This window comes from Hyaena hyaena, unplaced genomic scaffold (genome assembly GCF_003009895.1).
Source record: "Hyaena hyaena isolate Hyena2069 unplaced genomic scaffold, ASM300989v1 scaffold_58, whole genome shotgun sequence".
Lineage (NCBI taxonomy): Eukaryota > Metazoa > Chordata > Mammalia > Carnivora > Hyaenidae > Hyaena > Hyaena hyaena.
In genome coordinates this window covers 520,840-534,543 of record NW_024080689.1, presented here as the reverse complement: position 1 = coordinate 534,543, position 13,704 = coordinate 520,840, and the positions used below count along the sequence as shown (strand labels likewise).

General features: G+C 44.3%; 1 protein-coding gene across 1 annotated transcript in view; it reads left to right on the top strand.

Moving 5' to 3' along the window:
* DNAH9 (dynein axonemal heavy chain 9) overlaps nucleotides 1-13,704 on the top strand; it is a 332,337-nt gene that overhangs the window by 273,542 nt on the left and 45,091 nt on the right. Inside the window, exons 60-61 of the mRNA XM_039231630.1 lie at nucleotides 3,564-3,757; nucleotides 5,893-6,041. Of these exons, the coding sequence (XP_039087561.1) occupies nucleotides 3,564-3,757; nucleotides 5,893-6,041 (343 nt within the window). The remainder of the gene's footprint in view (nucleotides 1-3,563; nucleotides 3,758-5,892; nucleotides 6,042-13,704) is intronic.

The following is a 13,704-nucleotide window of genomic DNA, read 5'->3' as shown; positions in this document are numbered from 1 at the left end:
ACTTGACGTTGCTCTACTCAAAAGCTCCTGTACCACCCACGTCCATTTCTCTTTCCACAAAATGTATTGTTACGCTTTGCTTTTCCGTTTGGCCGTGTGGGCTAAGCTCATCTGGCCAGTCAAAGCCTTTCACAAAGGAGCGAAGCTTTCTCTCTCTTTCTCTGAGTTGCGTTAGGTGGGGCAGCAAAGCCCAGACCCTTCATACTCAAGCACGGGGCGGGACGTGAGCAGGTGGAACAGAATGTGCGTAGGGCACATCGCCAAAGCCTTTGAGCGACGCTCCTTTTAAGTGTTGGGTTGAATGTGAGCCTGACGAAACAAACACAATTGAGTAGGATGTGATTCTTTAAAAAAAAAATTTTTTTTTAATTCTATCTGGTGAGGAAGGTTGCTTGCCTTGTTTCCCCCAGAAGAACTAATAAGCAGGTAATGTGTGAACTCTTTGTGATAAAAGACTACTTTTATGGTTACCTTTTGTGAGGGCGTTTTAGGTCTCACTGAACGCTGAGCCCGAAGGTAATGACACGTCCCGTCCTCCGTTATAAAATCTCGTCTACGATGCACGCAGCCTTTGTCAGCCTCTGGGAGGACCTCTCCCTTCCACTCTGGACGCCAATTTAGCACAGTTGTATTTTGCTACGCAGCCCAATGTAATTAGGTTAATTAGTCATTTCCATTTAGCTTATTAGAAGGCTAGAAATCCCTTTCCCTCATTTGGAAGATTAAACGTTGCAGTTGTACTCAACCCAGAGCCTCAAGAAAGCGCGTTTCAAACCCAGTCACGGCAGCTGGGAATGCTGATCAGGGTGTAATTTGCTCAGTTTTCTGGTATCACCATAGGGGGTAATGGGCCCGCTGAAGGGTTAATGGTGGTGCCAGCTGGGAGCAGGGGTCAAGTTGCAAGAGGATGGGAGTCGGTTCCTCAGCCCAGAGAGAAGTAATTACAGCAGCAGCAGCTTTCCTCAGTCTGTCAAGAGCCCTCCTGCTGGCCACCCAGATGTCAAACTTTATTAATTGAGCACTTTCTAAGTGCCAGGCAGCCTGCGAGGTCCAAGGCGTACAGGGACACCTAAGAAAGTCCTTGCCCGCAGGAAATGCACAGTCTTGTGAGAGTGACAGCAAGTGATCCAGCAATAGTGATTCAGTAACTGCACGACCCCGAGGAAGCACCAGGGAGGGCGTTATAGTCTCCAAAGCACTTGCTTCTGCATTAGAACATGAGCTACGCCGACCAGGATTGCTTGGCCTCATTTCCCAAGTGAGACCATCTCTGAGTCACAGAAGGTTGTGTAGAGGTGGTGCTGGGACCAGAAGCTTCGACTCCCAGTGCCCACTTCCCCATCCTACACTTCCCTCCACCACCTCTCAATAGGAGTGACATGCATTCCTTGCTCGGTGACCAAGGTGAAGTCGGGGTGGGGCACGGAGCCCATGTGAAAGGGTGCATAAAGAAAGGACGTGTCCACATGGGAAAAGAGACTCAACGAGCCCATATTAAGGGTCTATGTCCCTCTCCAGCTTCATCTGCCCCTGGTCACCCAGAAGACCCCTCTGCTGCCGCCACAGTCTCCCCTTTCCAGATTTTGACTCTCGTTGACTCCACCCCCATTAAATGCCCTTCCCTTTTCTCTCCCTCTGTCTCTGCCCAAGAGAATTCTACTTAACCTCCAACGGCCTCCCTCATCTCCTCTTTCTCCTTAACTTAGGCCTGCAAGTTCCTTTAAGGCGTGTGTCTTTTCTTCTGTTTACCTTTGTATTCCCAAGTACCTGGCATGGGGTAGACATTCAATACACGTTGGATGGATGGATGGATGGATGGATGGATGGATGGATGGATGGATGAACAGGTGAATTCAAATAGCAAGAAGGTATTGGGATCCTTAAAATTCATGGCATTGTGGTAGGTGCTTTGGACATACTCTACCTTTTAATCTCATGGAAGAGACCAAATGTATAAGCAGAGTCAAGTAATAGTGGAAACATTGCAGAAAAGTATCCAAGTGACTAATGTTCATGGGGACATTCTCAAGGAACAGGATGGGATGCACAACCACCCATATTTGGTTTTGATATCAAGACCGCTGATGTCACACACATACCAAGAGAGTATTAAGAAGTTTATTACTTGCATAGCACCTGGGTGGCTCAGTCGGTGAAGCACCCAGTTTTGGCTCAGGTCATCATCTCACATTTGGTGAGTTCAAGGTCTGCGTCTGGCCCTATGCTGTCAGCACAGAGCCTGCTTGAGATTCTCTTCTCTCTCTCTCTCTCTCTCTCTCTAAGATAAAACTGAAAGAAAGTTTACTACTCACATACATAATGAGGCTTTCTGGGGAGAGCAGGGGATCTCCCAAGCAGTCTGAAAATGGCTTGAGAGAACTAAGGAAGGAGAACACTTTAGGGTTTTATTGTTGTTATTTTGTTTTGTCTTGGTTTTGGTTTTGGTTTTTTGTAGTTTAAGGTTGGGGCAGGGATGAGTATTCCTGTACACGAGCAGGGGCTTGTAGGGTTCAACTTGCCTCCAGCACCAGAGGAGGGAGTGCCAAGGCTTACTTATCAGCTTGCCCGGATGTGGAACAGAAGAGGAAGATTGGGGGGCAGGGGGAGAGGCGGGGATAGGCTTTAAAGCTGTCACCTACCAAACATCTGAAAATTGAGTCAGACCCTTTATTAAAGATTCCAGCTCTATGAGCAGTTCCAAGTAGCCCACTCAAGGAGGATGGGCAGGCTATGTGTTTCTATGCTAGAGAGGACGTACCTGAGAGAGGCTGTTGACTACGAACAGGACCATGACAACCTGTAGGATCTCACCACATGCTAATCGTGACCAGCACAAGAAAAGGAAGGAGTGGAATTGGGGGGAGGAGAGATCAGGGATCTCTCGCATGATGAAAGTTGTGTAGACAAAGAGTTGAGTTGGGAATGAGTCCAGCACAGTTCCAGGGTTGGGCACTGATACTTTTGATGGAGTAGGAAGGAAGCAGGACTCCCGGTTCACCGGATGGATCGGAAGGAAGCACTAAATGAAGACGTTTGATTACTAAGTTGTGCATTCGGACTTCGTTCTTACAGAAGCAGGAAACTCATGGAAATTTCAGTGTTGGCATTAACACAGAGTCAGCGATTCTAGAGACTCCTTGAGAGAGGACTTGAGTTGCCTGCAGAGTGAGTATTTAGGTGAAAGGGAGGAGTCAGAGACTTAAAATGTCTGGGCTCCATGAACAGAAAAGTCATGGCCTCCTTTCTTGTCCCTCTTCCCATGCAAGACCGTAGAGGCAGGTGTTATTCAATCTCTGCTACTGACAATAATCCAAACACTTTATTTGCTAAGCCTTGCACATTATTGGTGCAGTTTGCTGAAGGTGACTTGATCAAAACCCTCCACTTCCTTGAGCTTACCTGGGGGGAAGATCCAAGATTCCAGACAAGAGTACGAATGAGACAGAATTAAATCTCTACTCTTATCTCATTCCTCGACACCTTCCCCCATCCCCAACTGCAATGAAACTTACAGCTTTCTGGAGAAACTGCATTTCACAGCAAGATTCTCTAAAACTTCACAGGCGCTTTCGTCAATGGAAGAATTCTATAACCTAGATCGGGACATTGAGGGATCCGCCAAGAGCTGGAAGAAGTTTGTGGAATCGGAATGTCCTGAGAAGGAGAAGTTTCCGCAGGAGTGGAAGAACAAGACAGCCCTGCAGCGCCTCTGTATGATGAGAGCCATGCGGCCTGACCGGATGACCTACGCCATACGGTACGGGATAGGGGACAGTGGGGAGCCCCAGGCTGGCCAGATTGGCAAGGCTGAGCACAAAGCTCATGTGTTTCTAGGTACAGGAGCCTTTGTGCCAACATCCAAAATCCCATAAGGTCTATTGCTCTGTGTCTGCCATGTATTTTCTTCATAACTAAGGGGTCAACTTGGAAAGAGGTGTGCTCATTGACATCAGCATTGAGAAGGACGCTGGTCACATCCGTCGTGCTGGGAGACGGTAGTGCCCAGAGAGCAATAAAAGGAAGACTCTCCAACCACAAAGAAGGGAGACCATGATATCTGTGCCTTTGGCTGCGGTGGTAGAATGATGGCAGAAAATCGAGAACTTTGAGGACTTCTGTTTTCATCAGTTGAGTCTGTGTTCAAGAGGAGGTGGCAAGGGTAGAGATTTAAGAAGGGTGCAGGGTTTGAATTAGAATCTGTGACAAGTGGGAGAGAAGGCCCACCAGGGAAACCCAAAGAATTCTGAGCAGCATTGAGGGCGCCCCTAGTTAAGATTGTACATTTATAATGGCACCAGTCTTCACCATCGCTGGTTCTCTGCAGCGGTGTCCAACAGCCCAGGTGTAAATTCAGAGTTAAGTTAGTCTGGAGCACAGGTCAGTTCAAGTTGGCATGTCGAGCAAGGAGTTAGGCAAGGCCCCGGGGTTGGGGGGTGAAGATATTGGTGAGATAATGAATAGAAGTCATAGGTCATGCAGTCGATAGAGATCAAAAGCAGATTAGCAGCTGCCTAGGGCTGGGTGGTGGGAACAGGAATTCTTGAAGTAGGCAGGAGCAATCGCGTTGGCATGTTGAAAGTATTCTAACACTGGATTATGGTGAAGGCTGTACACTTCAGTAAACGTATTAACAATTACTGAGTAGTGCACTTAAAATAGGTAAATTTTATGGTTTCAGTTGCACCCCCAAGAAGTTGTTTTTTCGTTTTTTTCAAGGTTCTAGGCCATGAAGTCTACCCTGGATAGGAAAGATGCGAAGAGAGTAAGGGTATGATTAAAAAACAAAACAGAGAGGTCAGAATACTGAAAATCCTACATTTGTGGTGGTGCCAACATAGGGAAGGAACAGGTGGAATAAAGGTCAGTTGCTAAGTTGCTGATAGGTTTTCGTCAGAGAGCGGGATGTTTCCACTGAAGGATTCAGATGGAGAAAAAGTCCTTAAGTAATGACAGGGATGAAGGTGTGGCCGTGCGACCAGGTGGCTGAATTGAGGAAGAAATGAAGATGGAGAATCTGGAGGATTATCCGCGTGGATGTTGGTGTCACTCGGGCTGGTGGAGAGAAGGTCCTTGAGCCAAGTGTTTAGGGAAGGGGTAGAGCGACAAGTGGAACCGGAGATGACATCAGTATGCATTTTGGACGTGGCGATGCAGCGTGGGGGATGGAGAGTCCACGGAGCCACAAGAATGGAGAAGTCATGGTTTGGAAAGCGCAGTCATCAGTGAGGGGGACCACGATCCCACCTCACTGTCCTGTGATAGGTCAGAGGTAGGAGAATGTGCCCAACTGAAGAGACTACAAGGAAATAGTGTCCTTGGGGAAGAGCGAAGGTCAAGAGTTGGGTCAGGTGGTGGTCAGCTGAAAGGTTTGTTTGGCATAAAACAGGACAGTGTGGAAAGGAAGGTTGGTAAGTTGAGTAACATGAAAAGAAACAGACAGTGATGGAGTGTGACAGCCCAGGAAAGTGAGGGGCCTTGAATCTTGAGGTGAGATGGAGGACCGAGAGGGAGGACCACCGGAATATGGAGTGTGGAGGATCCAGCTGCCCACAAGCTTTCCGAAAGCATTGATCCTGGCTGCATTCTGATGGACGACGGCGATGTGATGGGCCCCCGGGCTTTACAGCGGAGTCGGCACTGTCCTGGACAGATGACAGTTAAAAAGAGCCCTGATCTAGGACAGCAGGCCAGCCATCGCAGCACTGGCCATGCATGTTGACTTAACAACGAGGCACCTGGGAGTTGGTCCCAGCTCTGTGACTACCACACCTATGACCTCGAGTGCATCCTGCCGTGTCTATACGCCTTCATTTCTCAAGTGTTCACTATTTTGTGACTGACACACATGCGCGTATGACTGACACACACGTGCATGTACTTCTTTTCCGGCAGGGATTTTGTCGAGGAGAAGTTGGGAAGCAAGTACGTGGCCGGAAGAGCGCCAGACTTTGCAGCCTCGTTTGAGGAATCGGGACCAGCCACACCTATGTTTTTTATCCTGTCTCCGGGTGTGGACCCCCTGAAGGATGTGGAAAACCAAGGTGAGAAAAACTCATTGTAGGGGCACCTGGCTGGCTCAGTCGGTTAAGCGTCCAACATTGGCTCAGGTCATGATCTCACAGTTCACGAGTTCAAGCCCTGCATTGGGCTCTGTGCTGACAGCTCGGAGCCTGGAGCCTGCTTCAGATTCTGTGTCTCCCTCTCTCTCTGCCCCTCCCCCACTCACACTCTGTCTCTTTCTCTCTCTCTCTCTCAAAAATAAACAAACATTGAAAAAAAAATTTACCTTGGAGCCAAGGCCGCACCTGCCCCATGAACTTCTACTCTGCATCCGGTGGTCTCTCTTCAGACCCCAAGCTCATGAGGCAGTACTCAGCATTTGCTGACATACAGAGGTCAGGGGACTTTCAAGCCAACGCCAGGGGATGTCACCAGAGAAGGGATCATCCAGGGTGGGACAGTGCAGTAAGCAGGGTCAGGAGGAGACCGTGTCCTCCACCCACCCACTCACCCTTACTTGGGTTGGAGCAATCCTTCTGAAACACAAGTCTCCCCCTTCCCTCCGATGGCCCAGAGAAGAAAGTCCAAACTCCTTAATGTGTGTCACCGGGAGTTTCCTCCTCCCATCCCCCTATTTTTCTAGCCTGCTTCCCATCATCAGTTTCCTGTTGCTGCTGTAATGAATTATCACAAACCTGGAGGCTTGAAACAACACTGATTTGTTATTTTCTAGTTCTGGAGACCAGAATCATAAATGGGTCTTACCGCCTCCCTCTTTTCCTTATAAGGACTCCTGTGATTATATGGGGCCCACTGAGATAATCCAGGATAAGCTCCCTATCTTGAGGTCTTTAATTTACTCACATCATAGAGCCCCCTCTGCTGACGTGGACATCCTTGGGGGGGGGGGGGGGTTCCATCATTCTGCCTACATTTCCCTACTCACCTTTTGCTTCTACATGGCAGCCATTTCATTCTCCCAAGGCTGCCATTCCCCCTCCTGAATCCCCTTCACCAGGCTAGCCTCTGTTCATCCTTCAGATACCAATTTCAATGCCACAACCTCTAGGAAGCCGTACTTGGCTTCTAAGATGCTAGGTTCCCCTCCCATGCACTCCTAGAGTGCCCTTCTTGATGTACATCACCTTGTAATTGTCTAGCCACTACTCTGTCTTCCTAAGAGGGTGAGAGCTCTTTGGGAACAAGTGTCCTTTTTCCCAGAGTATCCCCAGTTCCTAGCATGGTGAGGGGTACTCAAGAAATAAATACGTTAAATGAAAGAATGAGCAAATGACTAATCAAAACTATCTCACTGGCCAAACGGCACCATTTTGCAAAGTCAAATAAAGACCCGATGGGTTGGAACCCAGCCCAGGGAATAGGGCTCCAAGAGCAGTCTATTCATTTACACTCTACAGGATGCCTAGTGTTGGGGGATGGTTGAGATGAAGCTAACTTGGTCCTGAAGAATGGATAGGATCTACAGGAGTTCACTAATATTACGTTATGTATATTTTTATAGTCTCCTGATAATTTCAAGTGACACTTGCACATTTTTAAAATACAATAAAGCCTTGGATTGCAACTAACTTGTTCTGCGAGGGCCCCACAAGACAAGCAAACATTTCTAATATATTTTAACTTGACAAACGAGCAATGTCTTGCAATACACGTAGCACGTGACGCCAGACGTCACATGATCACAACTGAGCCAATGGTTTTTGAGATTCACTTTGATATATGAGCGCGTTAGGTTACAAGCATGTTTCCAGAACGAATTATGCTCACAAACCAAGTTCTACTGTATAGATAATGTAGACTTTAAAATGAAAAGCAACATTTCCCAGCTCAAGTCCTTCCCATACCCTGTCCCCCTTTTCAGACACATTTTGTTTATTCTATTCTATTCTATTCTATTCTATTCTATTCTATTCTATTCTATTCTATTCTATCCTTTATCTTATTTTTGCCAATTTCTAAATTTAATCCTCTTGATAACCGCTTCTCTATTTCCTACTAATCTTCTATCACCAGTTTTAAAGTGATCAATTCTAGATATCTATTTATTCCCTGATATAAAAAAAAAAAAGTGGGCCCACTATGACTCTCTACTTTCTACCATATTTTTTAACAGCTTTACTGAGATATAATTCACATACCATATTCACCCACTGCAAGTATACAATTCAGAGTTTGCTAATATTTTCACAAGGCTCTGTGGCCATCACCACAATCTAATTTTAGCAAATTTGTGTCTTTTCACACCCTCCCTCCCACAAATTCTAGATCTCTTAGTGAGTACTTCTATTCCGTCTTGTGCCCTCTTGAACCCGCCACCAATTTCTGGTTCTAAAAATTTGCCTGTTCTGGACATCTCCTAGAAATGAAATCATACACTATGAGGCCTTTTGTTGCTGGTTTGTTTTACTTAGCATAATATTTTCAAAGTTCGTCCATGTTTTTGCTGTAGTATGTATCATTCCTTTGTTACGGCTGGATAATAGTGCATGTAGATCAATCTAGAAAGTATTAACAATATTCAGTCTTTTGATCCATCAACAGAGAATGCCTTCCCATTTGTTAAGGTCTTCTTTAATTTCTTTTATTAGTATTTTGTAGTTTGGGGTATACAAGTCTTGCATTTTTTTAAATTGAAGTGCAGTTAACCTACAGGGTTATATTAATTGCAGCTGTACAATATATTGACCAGTGTTTCTATGCGTACTCAGTGCTCATCACAATAAGTGTACTCATAATCTGCTTGCATTTCTTTAGTGAAATTCATCCTTCAGTACTTTGTTCTTTTTGATTCTGTTTTAAGTTGGAACTGTTTCCTTGATTTCATTTTTGGAATGGTCACCGCTAGTGGTTTTTGTATATATTTGTATATTGATCTTCTTTCCTGCAACCTTGCTGAAATCTTTCATTAGTTCCAATAATGTTTGTGAATTCCTTGGGTTTTTTTTTTTTTTTTTTGATACAAGTATATATGATCTATGAATAGAGGTAGTTTTACTTCTGCCTTTCCAATCTGGATGCCTTTTTATTTCTTTGTCTTGCCTAACCGACCTGGCTAAAATTTCCAATACAATATTAAGCAGAAATGGCAAGTTTGGACATCTTTGGCTTGCTCTAGATCTTAGGGGAAATTCATTCAATCCTCACCACTAAGTATGATGTTAGCTGTGGGCTTTTTACAGAAACCCTTCATCAGATTGAGCAAGTTGCCTTCTAGTTTGTTGAATTTTTTTCCTTTATCATGAAAAGGTGTTGGATTTTATCAAATGCTTTTTCTGTATCCATTGAGATGATATTTGTCCTCTATTCTATTGAGATTTGACATTAATTGATTTTTGGAAATTGAACTAACCTTGTATTCTTGAGTTCTCACCTGATCCTGGAATATAATCCTTTTTATATATTTATTGCTAGACTCAATTTGCTAATATTTCTTTGAGGATTTTTATATATATATTTATAAGAGATATTGACCTATAGTTTTCTTTCCTTATGAGGCCTTTGTTTTTTTGCGTATGAGGATATAAGTAGTGACCTATATATCAGACTGATTTGGGAAGTGTTCCTTCTTCTTCTATTTTTTTGTAAGACTTTTGTGAAAGATTGATATTACTTCTTCGTGTTTGGTAGAATTCAGTGGTGAAGCCACCTGGACCTGAGCTTTTCTTAATGGGAAGGTTTTGAATCACTAGTTCAATGTCTTCACTTATTAGAGATCTATTCCAATTTTCTGTTTCTCCTTGAGTCAGTTTTGGTATTTGTTTCTAGGAAGCTGTCCATATTATCCAGTTATCTAATTGGTTTGCAAACTCCCAAATACTGATATCTATATTGAAATGTTTACTTCCTCTATTAACTATGTTAACTTAAATAGTGTTACTGAAGCTTAATTTTTTATTCCATGATCTCTAGATAATTTCTCTTGACTTCCCTCTAAGTAAGCTGAGACTTCAGTTTTCCAAGTTGCATCAGCTGTGCCTTACTTTTTTCATAGACAAGGGTGACTATATATTTATTCTACTGTTACCATCATTAATTTTATTCATGGCTAATCTACATGTTAACCGTAATCTTTGAAAACCAGTGAAGAGTGCTTATGTCATAATTAATAAATACATATTATTCACTGAAGAGGCACGTGAATATGCTAGGATTACATTTCCTTCTTCATGGGTCCAATGTCCTGATCTCTAGGGTCCCTCAAAGAAGAATGTTCTCAGCATGGAGTTTCAAAATCCTACCAAATTTCAGTTTGCTTCATACTTAGATGATGATTTTCTTAGAGAGCTTTTAGTTTTCCCTGGAGTTTCTGGATGTCTTTTCCTTGTTCTTGGAAGAAGAAATAAATGCCCTTCTGGCATTATCACTGATATCTCACTCTTCTTATTTATTGTACGAATTGAATAGAATCCACCCTATCTTTCTTGAAAATGTTCTACATCCTGTTCTAAAATAGATAAGTTACACTTTAGCTTTCTAGGAAAGTCACATCCTGGGACTTATTTTCTTTATATTCTAGTTTAGTGCTATCATTTTTGTATCCTGTGTCTTTTATTTTCAATTTTCACCCCAGTTTTGCTAGCATATGCTATCAGAAAAGAATCATGGGAAGTAAAACTTCATGACCCCTGGGTGTCTAAGAAGGCTTTACTTTTGCCCATTTATCTGTATGGTAGTTTTGCTAAGTGCAAAATGATTTTTACTCAGAATGTGTCCACACTGCTCGATGGTCTTCAAGGAGTCAGTTGTGCTTGGTTGAGGTCATGTGCCAGTAGGATGCTTTTCTATTCCTTGGAAACTTCAGGAACATCTCTCTACCTTCTATTCTGAGATCCCAAGAGCTGTCTTTGGTATAGGTCTTCCATTCATCTGCCCAGCACTCAGCATGCCATTTCAAGTGGAAAAGTCAGACTTTTCTCCATCTCTGGAAATCGTGCTCTCTTATTCTTAGTAAGTACCACTACCATTCACCCAAGTTGATCATGCCAGAAACATTGGAACCGGTCACTTTAGCACCCCTCTGCCACCCACCACACTTAGACCTATGGATTCTACCTCCTAAATCCATGTCAGATTGGTCTCCTTGTTTCAAGCTTCATTGTTGCCTCCCTGGTCTGAGTCACCATGACTTCACTTGGACTGCCGCAGTGGGCTCCTAACCTGTCCCCATTCTTCACCCCCTGCCTGCAATCTTTTGCCAGTCTCTGCAGCCAAGGGCATCTGGCTAATCTCGCATCCGGTTCTCTCACTCTTCTCCTTAAAACTCTCTAGTGGCTTCCCACTGCTCTTAAGGTAAAGTCCAGGACCGCTGTGGATCCTGCGTGGACTGGCCTTTCTGTCAAGCCTTAGATCTTACCTTCCCCCAAGCTCACTCTACTCTCCCCATACAGCTCTTGTAGACCGTGAGCCTTCCTGACCTAGGCATTTTCACAAGAGGTTTCTTTTACCGGAAATACTTTTCCCCAGCACTTCAAGAGTCTACTGCTTACTCATTCTGCAGATATCAGCCTCTCCTGACCTCCCTTCAAGACCGTTGGTTCCCTGCAATACATATTATTTACTTCAGAGCATTCGATGCACTTCTAATTTAACAATTCTTTAAAATTTTTAACTTCTGTTTGCCTACCTGCTTGTCACTAAGATCCTTCAGGTCAAGGATCATGGCGTCTTGCTTACCATTTTTCAAACCAGTACCTAAGAGCATAACTAGCAGCAGGGTGCCTGGGTGGCTCAGTCGGTTGGGTGTCCAACTTCGGCTCAGGTTATGATCTCACGGTTTGTGGGTTCAAGCCCCGCGTTGGGCTCTGTGCTGATAGCCAGCTCCAGATTCTGTGTCTCCCTCTCTCTCTGACCCTCCCTTGCTCACGCTGTCTCTCTCTCTCTCTCTCTCTCTCTCTCTCAGAAATAAAACAATTAAAAAAATTTTTTTTAAAAAGAGCATAACTAGCAGAGAAAAAGTGCTCTGTCAATATTTGTTGGACAAATGAACAAGTGAATGAACGAATATCACAAGAACTGTGGTCGTAGTTAAGTTATTCCTGATTTTCACCCTTTTATAAAGTCCTGTACTCCTTCTGTCTTCTGGAGGCTTTATTCCTTTCATATTGACAGATACAATTTCCTCATTTTTATTCAAGGTTTTCCTTTATGGAAGCTTTTATATGCCCTGTGGGTGAGCAATTTTCCTACTGTTCTTTACCAGTTGACCTCCGTCTGTTGTATCATGTACTTTGAAGCTTTCTGTCATTTCAGGGAAGCTGACCCTGCCCTGGTCCATATTGGTTGTTTCTGAATACATTAACCCAGCTCTGCCCTTGGCTTCATCTTAACACATTTCCTTATGAGAAGCAATATTGCCATTCATCAACTAGAGATTACTTACACACCTGCACCCCCTCTGTCTCCTTTTCTTCTTGCCTCCTTCATGGTTTGATTTATTTTCTAATTCGCCAATTTAGAACAGATATTCTAGTGACGGCCATGCTTTTCTGCATCTTGAGTGGATTCAGACTGCTTGACGGGCTCCTGTTCCCAAGTTTGGAATCTACATGACTGACTCACACTTTGCTCTGTCTCCCTGGCCCCAACTTATCAAGCAAACTTACTATCTCTATGCTTGGGCAGAGTCTGTGTATCACACACTTCCCTGTTTTACTTCACTTAGAGTCTTACAGAGCTTGGTGGTATCTTTTCCCATTTTTGAGTTTGTGATGTATGTTCTTAACCCCTTCATTTCTCTATCCCTTTGTTTCAACATGATGGTTCTTTTTTTTTTTTTTTTAATGTTTGTTTATTTGGGGCTGGAGAGGGGCAGAGAGGGAGAGAGAGAATCCCAAGCAGGCTCCACACTGGCAGCACAGAGCCCAATGTGGGGCTCAACCTCACAAACCATGAGATCATGACTTGAGTCAAAATCAAGACTTGGATGCTTAACTGACTGAGCCACCCAGGTGCCCCTCAACATGGCAGTTCTTAATATTGGAGAAGGTTTTAAAATCTCAGAGTCAGGGGCACCTGAGTGGCTTCGTTGGTTAAGTATCTGACTTCAGCTCAGGTCATGATCTCACAGTTCGTGAGTTCCAGCCCCACATCAGGCTCTGTGCTCACAGCTCAGAGCCTGGAGCCTGTTTTGGATTCTGTCTCCCTCCCTCCCTCCCCCCCTCCCCCCCTCCCTCTCTCTCTCTCTCTCTCTCTCTCTGCCCCTTCCTGCCTCATACTATCTCTCTCTCTCAAAAAAAAAAAAAAAGACAAAAAAAAAACAAAAACAAACGAACATTAAAAAAAATAAAACCTCAGAGTCAAAAGGAAGATTTGTTGCCTCCTCCTCATTTCACCACGCCCCTCATCCCTGACCCAGATGCATAGACCCACAGACCAAGTTCTGTGTAGAACTGAGGAGTTCTCCTGTCCCTAAAGCTCATTCACTGACCCTTGATCAGAAATCTTGCTTTTCTGCCAACTCTGTGGCTCTTAGCCTCCTCCAGGATTTTCCTTCCTCAATCATTTTGAAGGAGGAAGAAAGAGGGAGGGGTTGGGAAGAGGAGGAATTTCCATCTCCTTTTCTTGACCTCTGTTTCAACACAAAACCTGGCACCATCCGCCGCCACCTCTTTCCTTCTCAGATTAATCCTTTAAAGTGCTTTCATGTCACCCCCTTTCTCTTCTCTTTCCCCATCACCTCCTTCC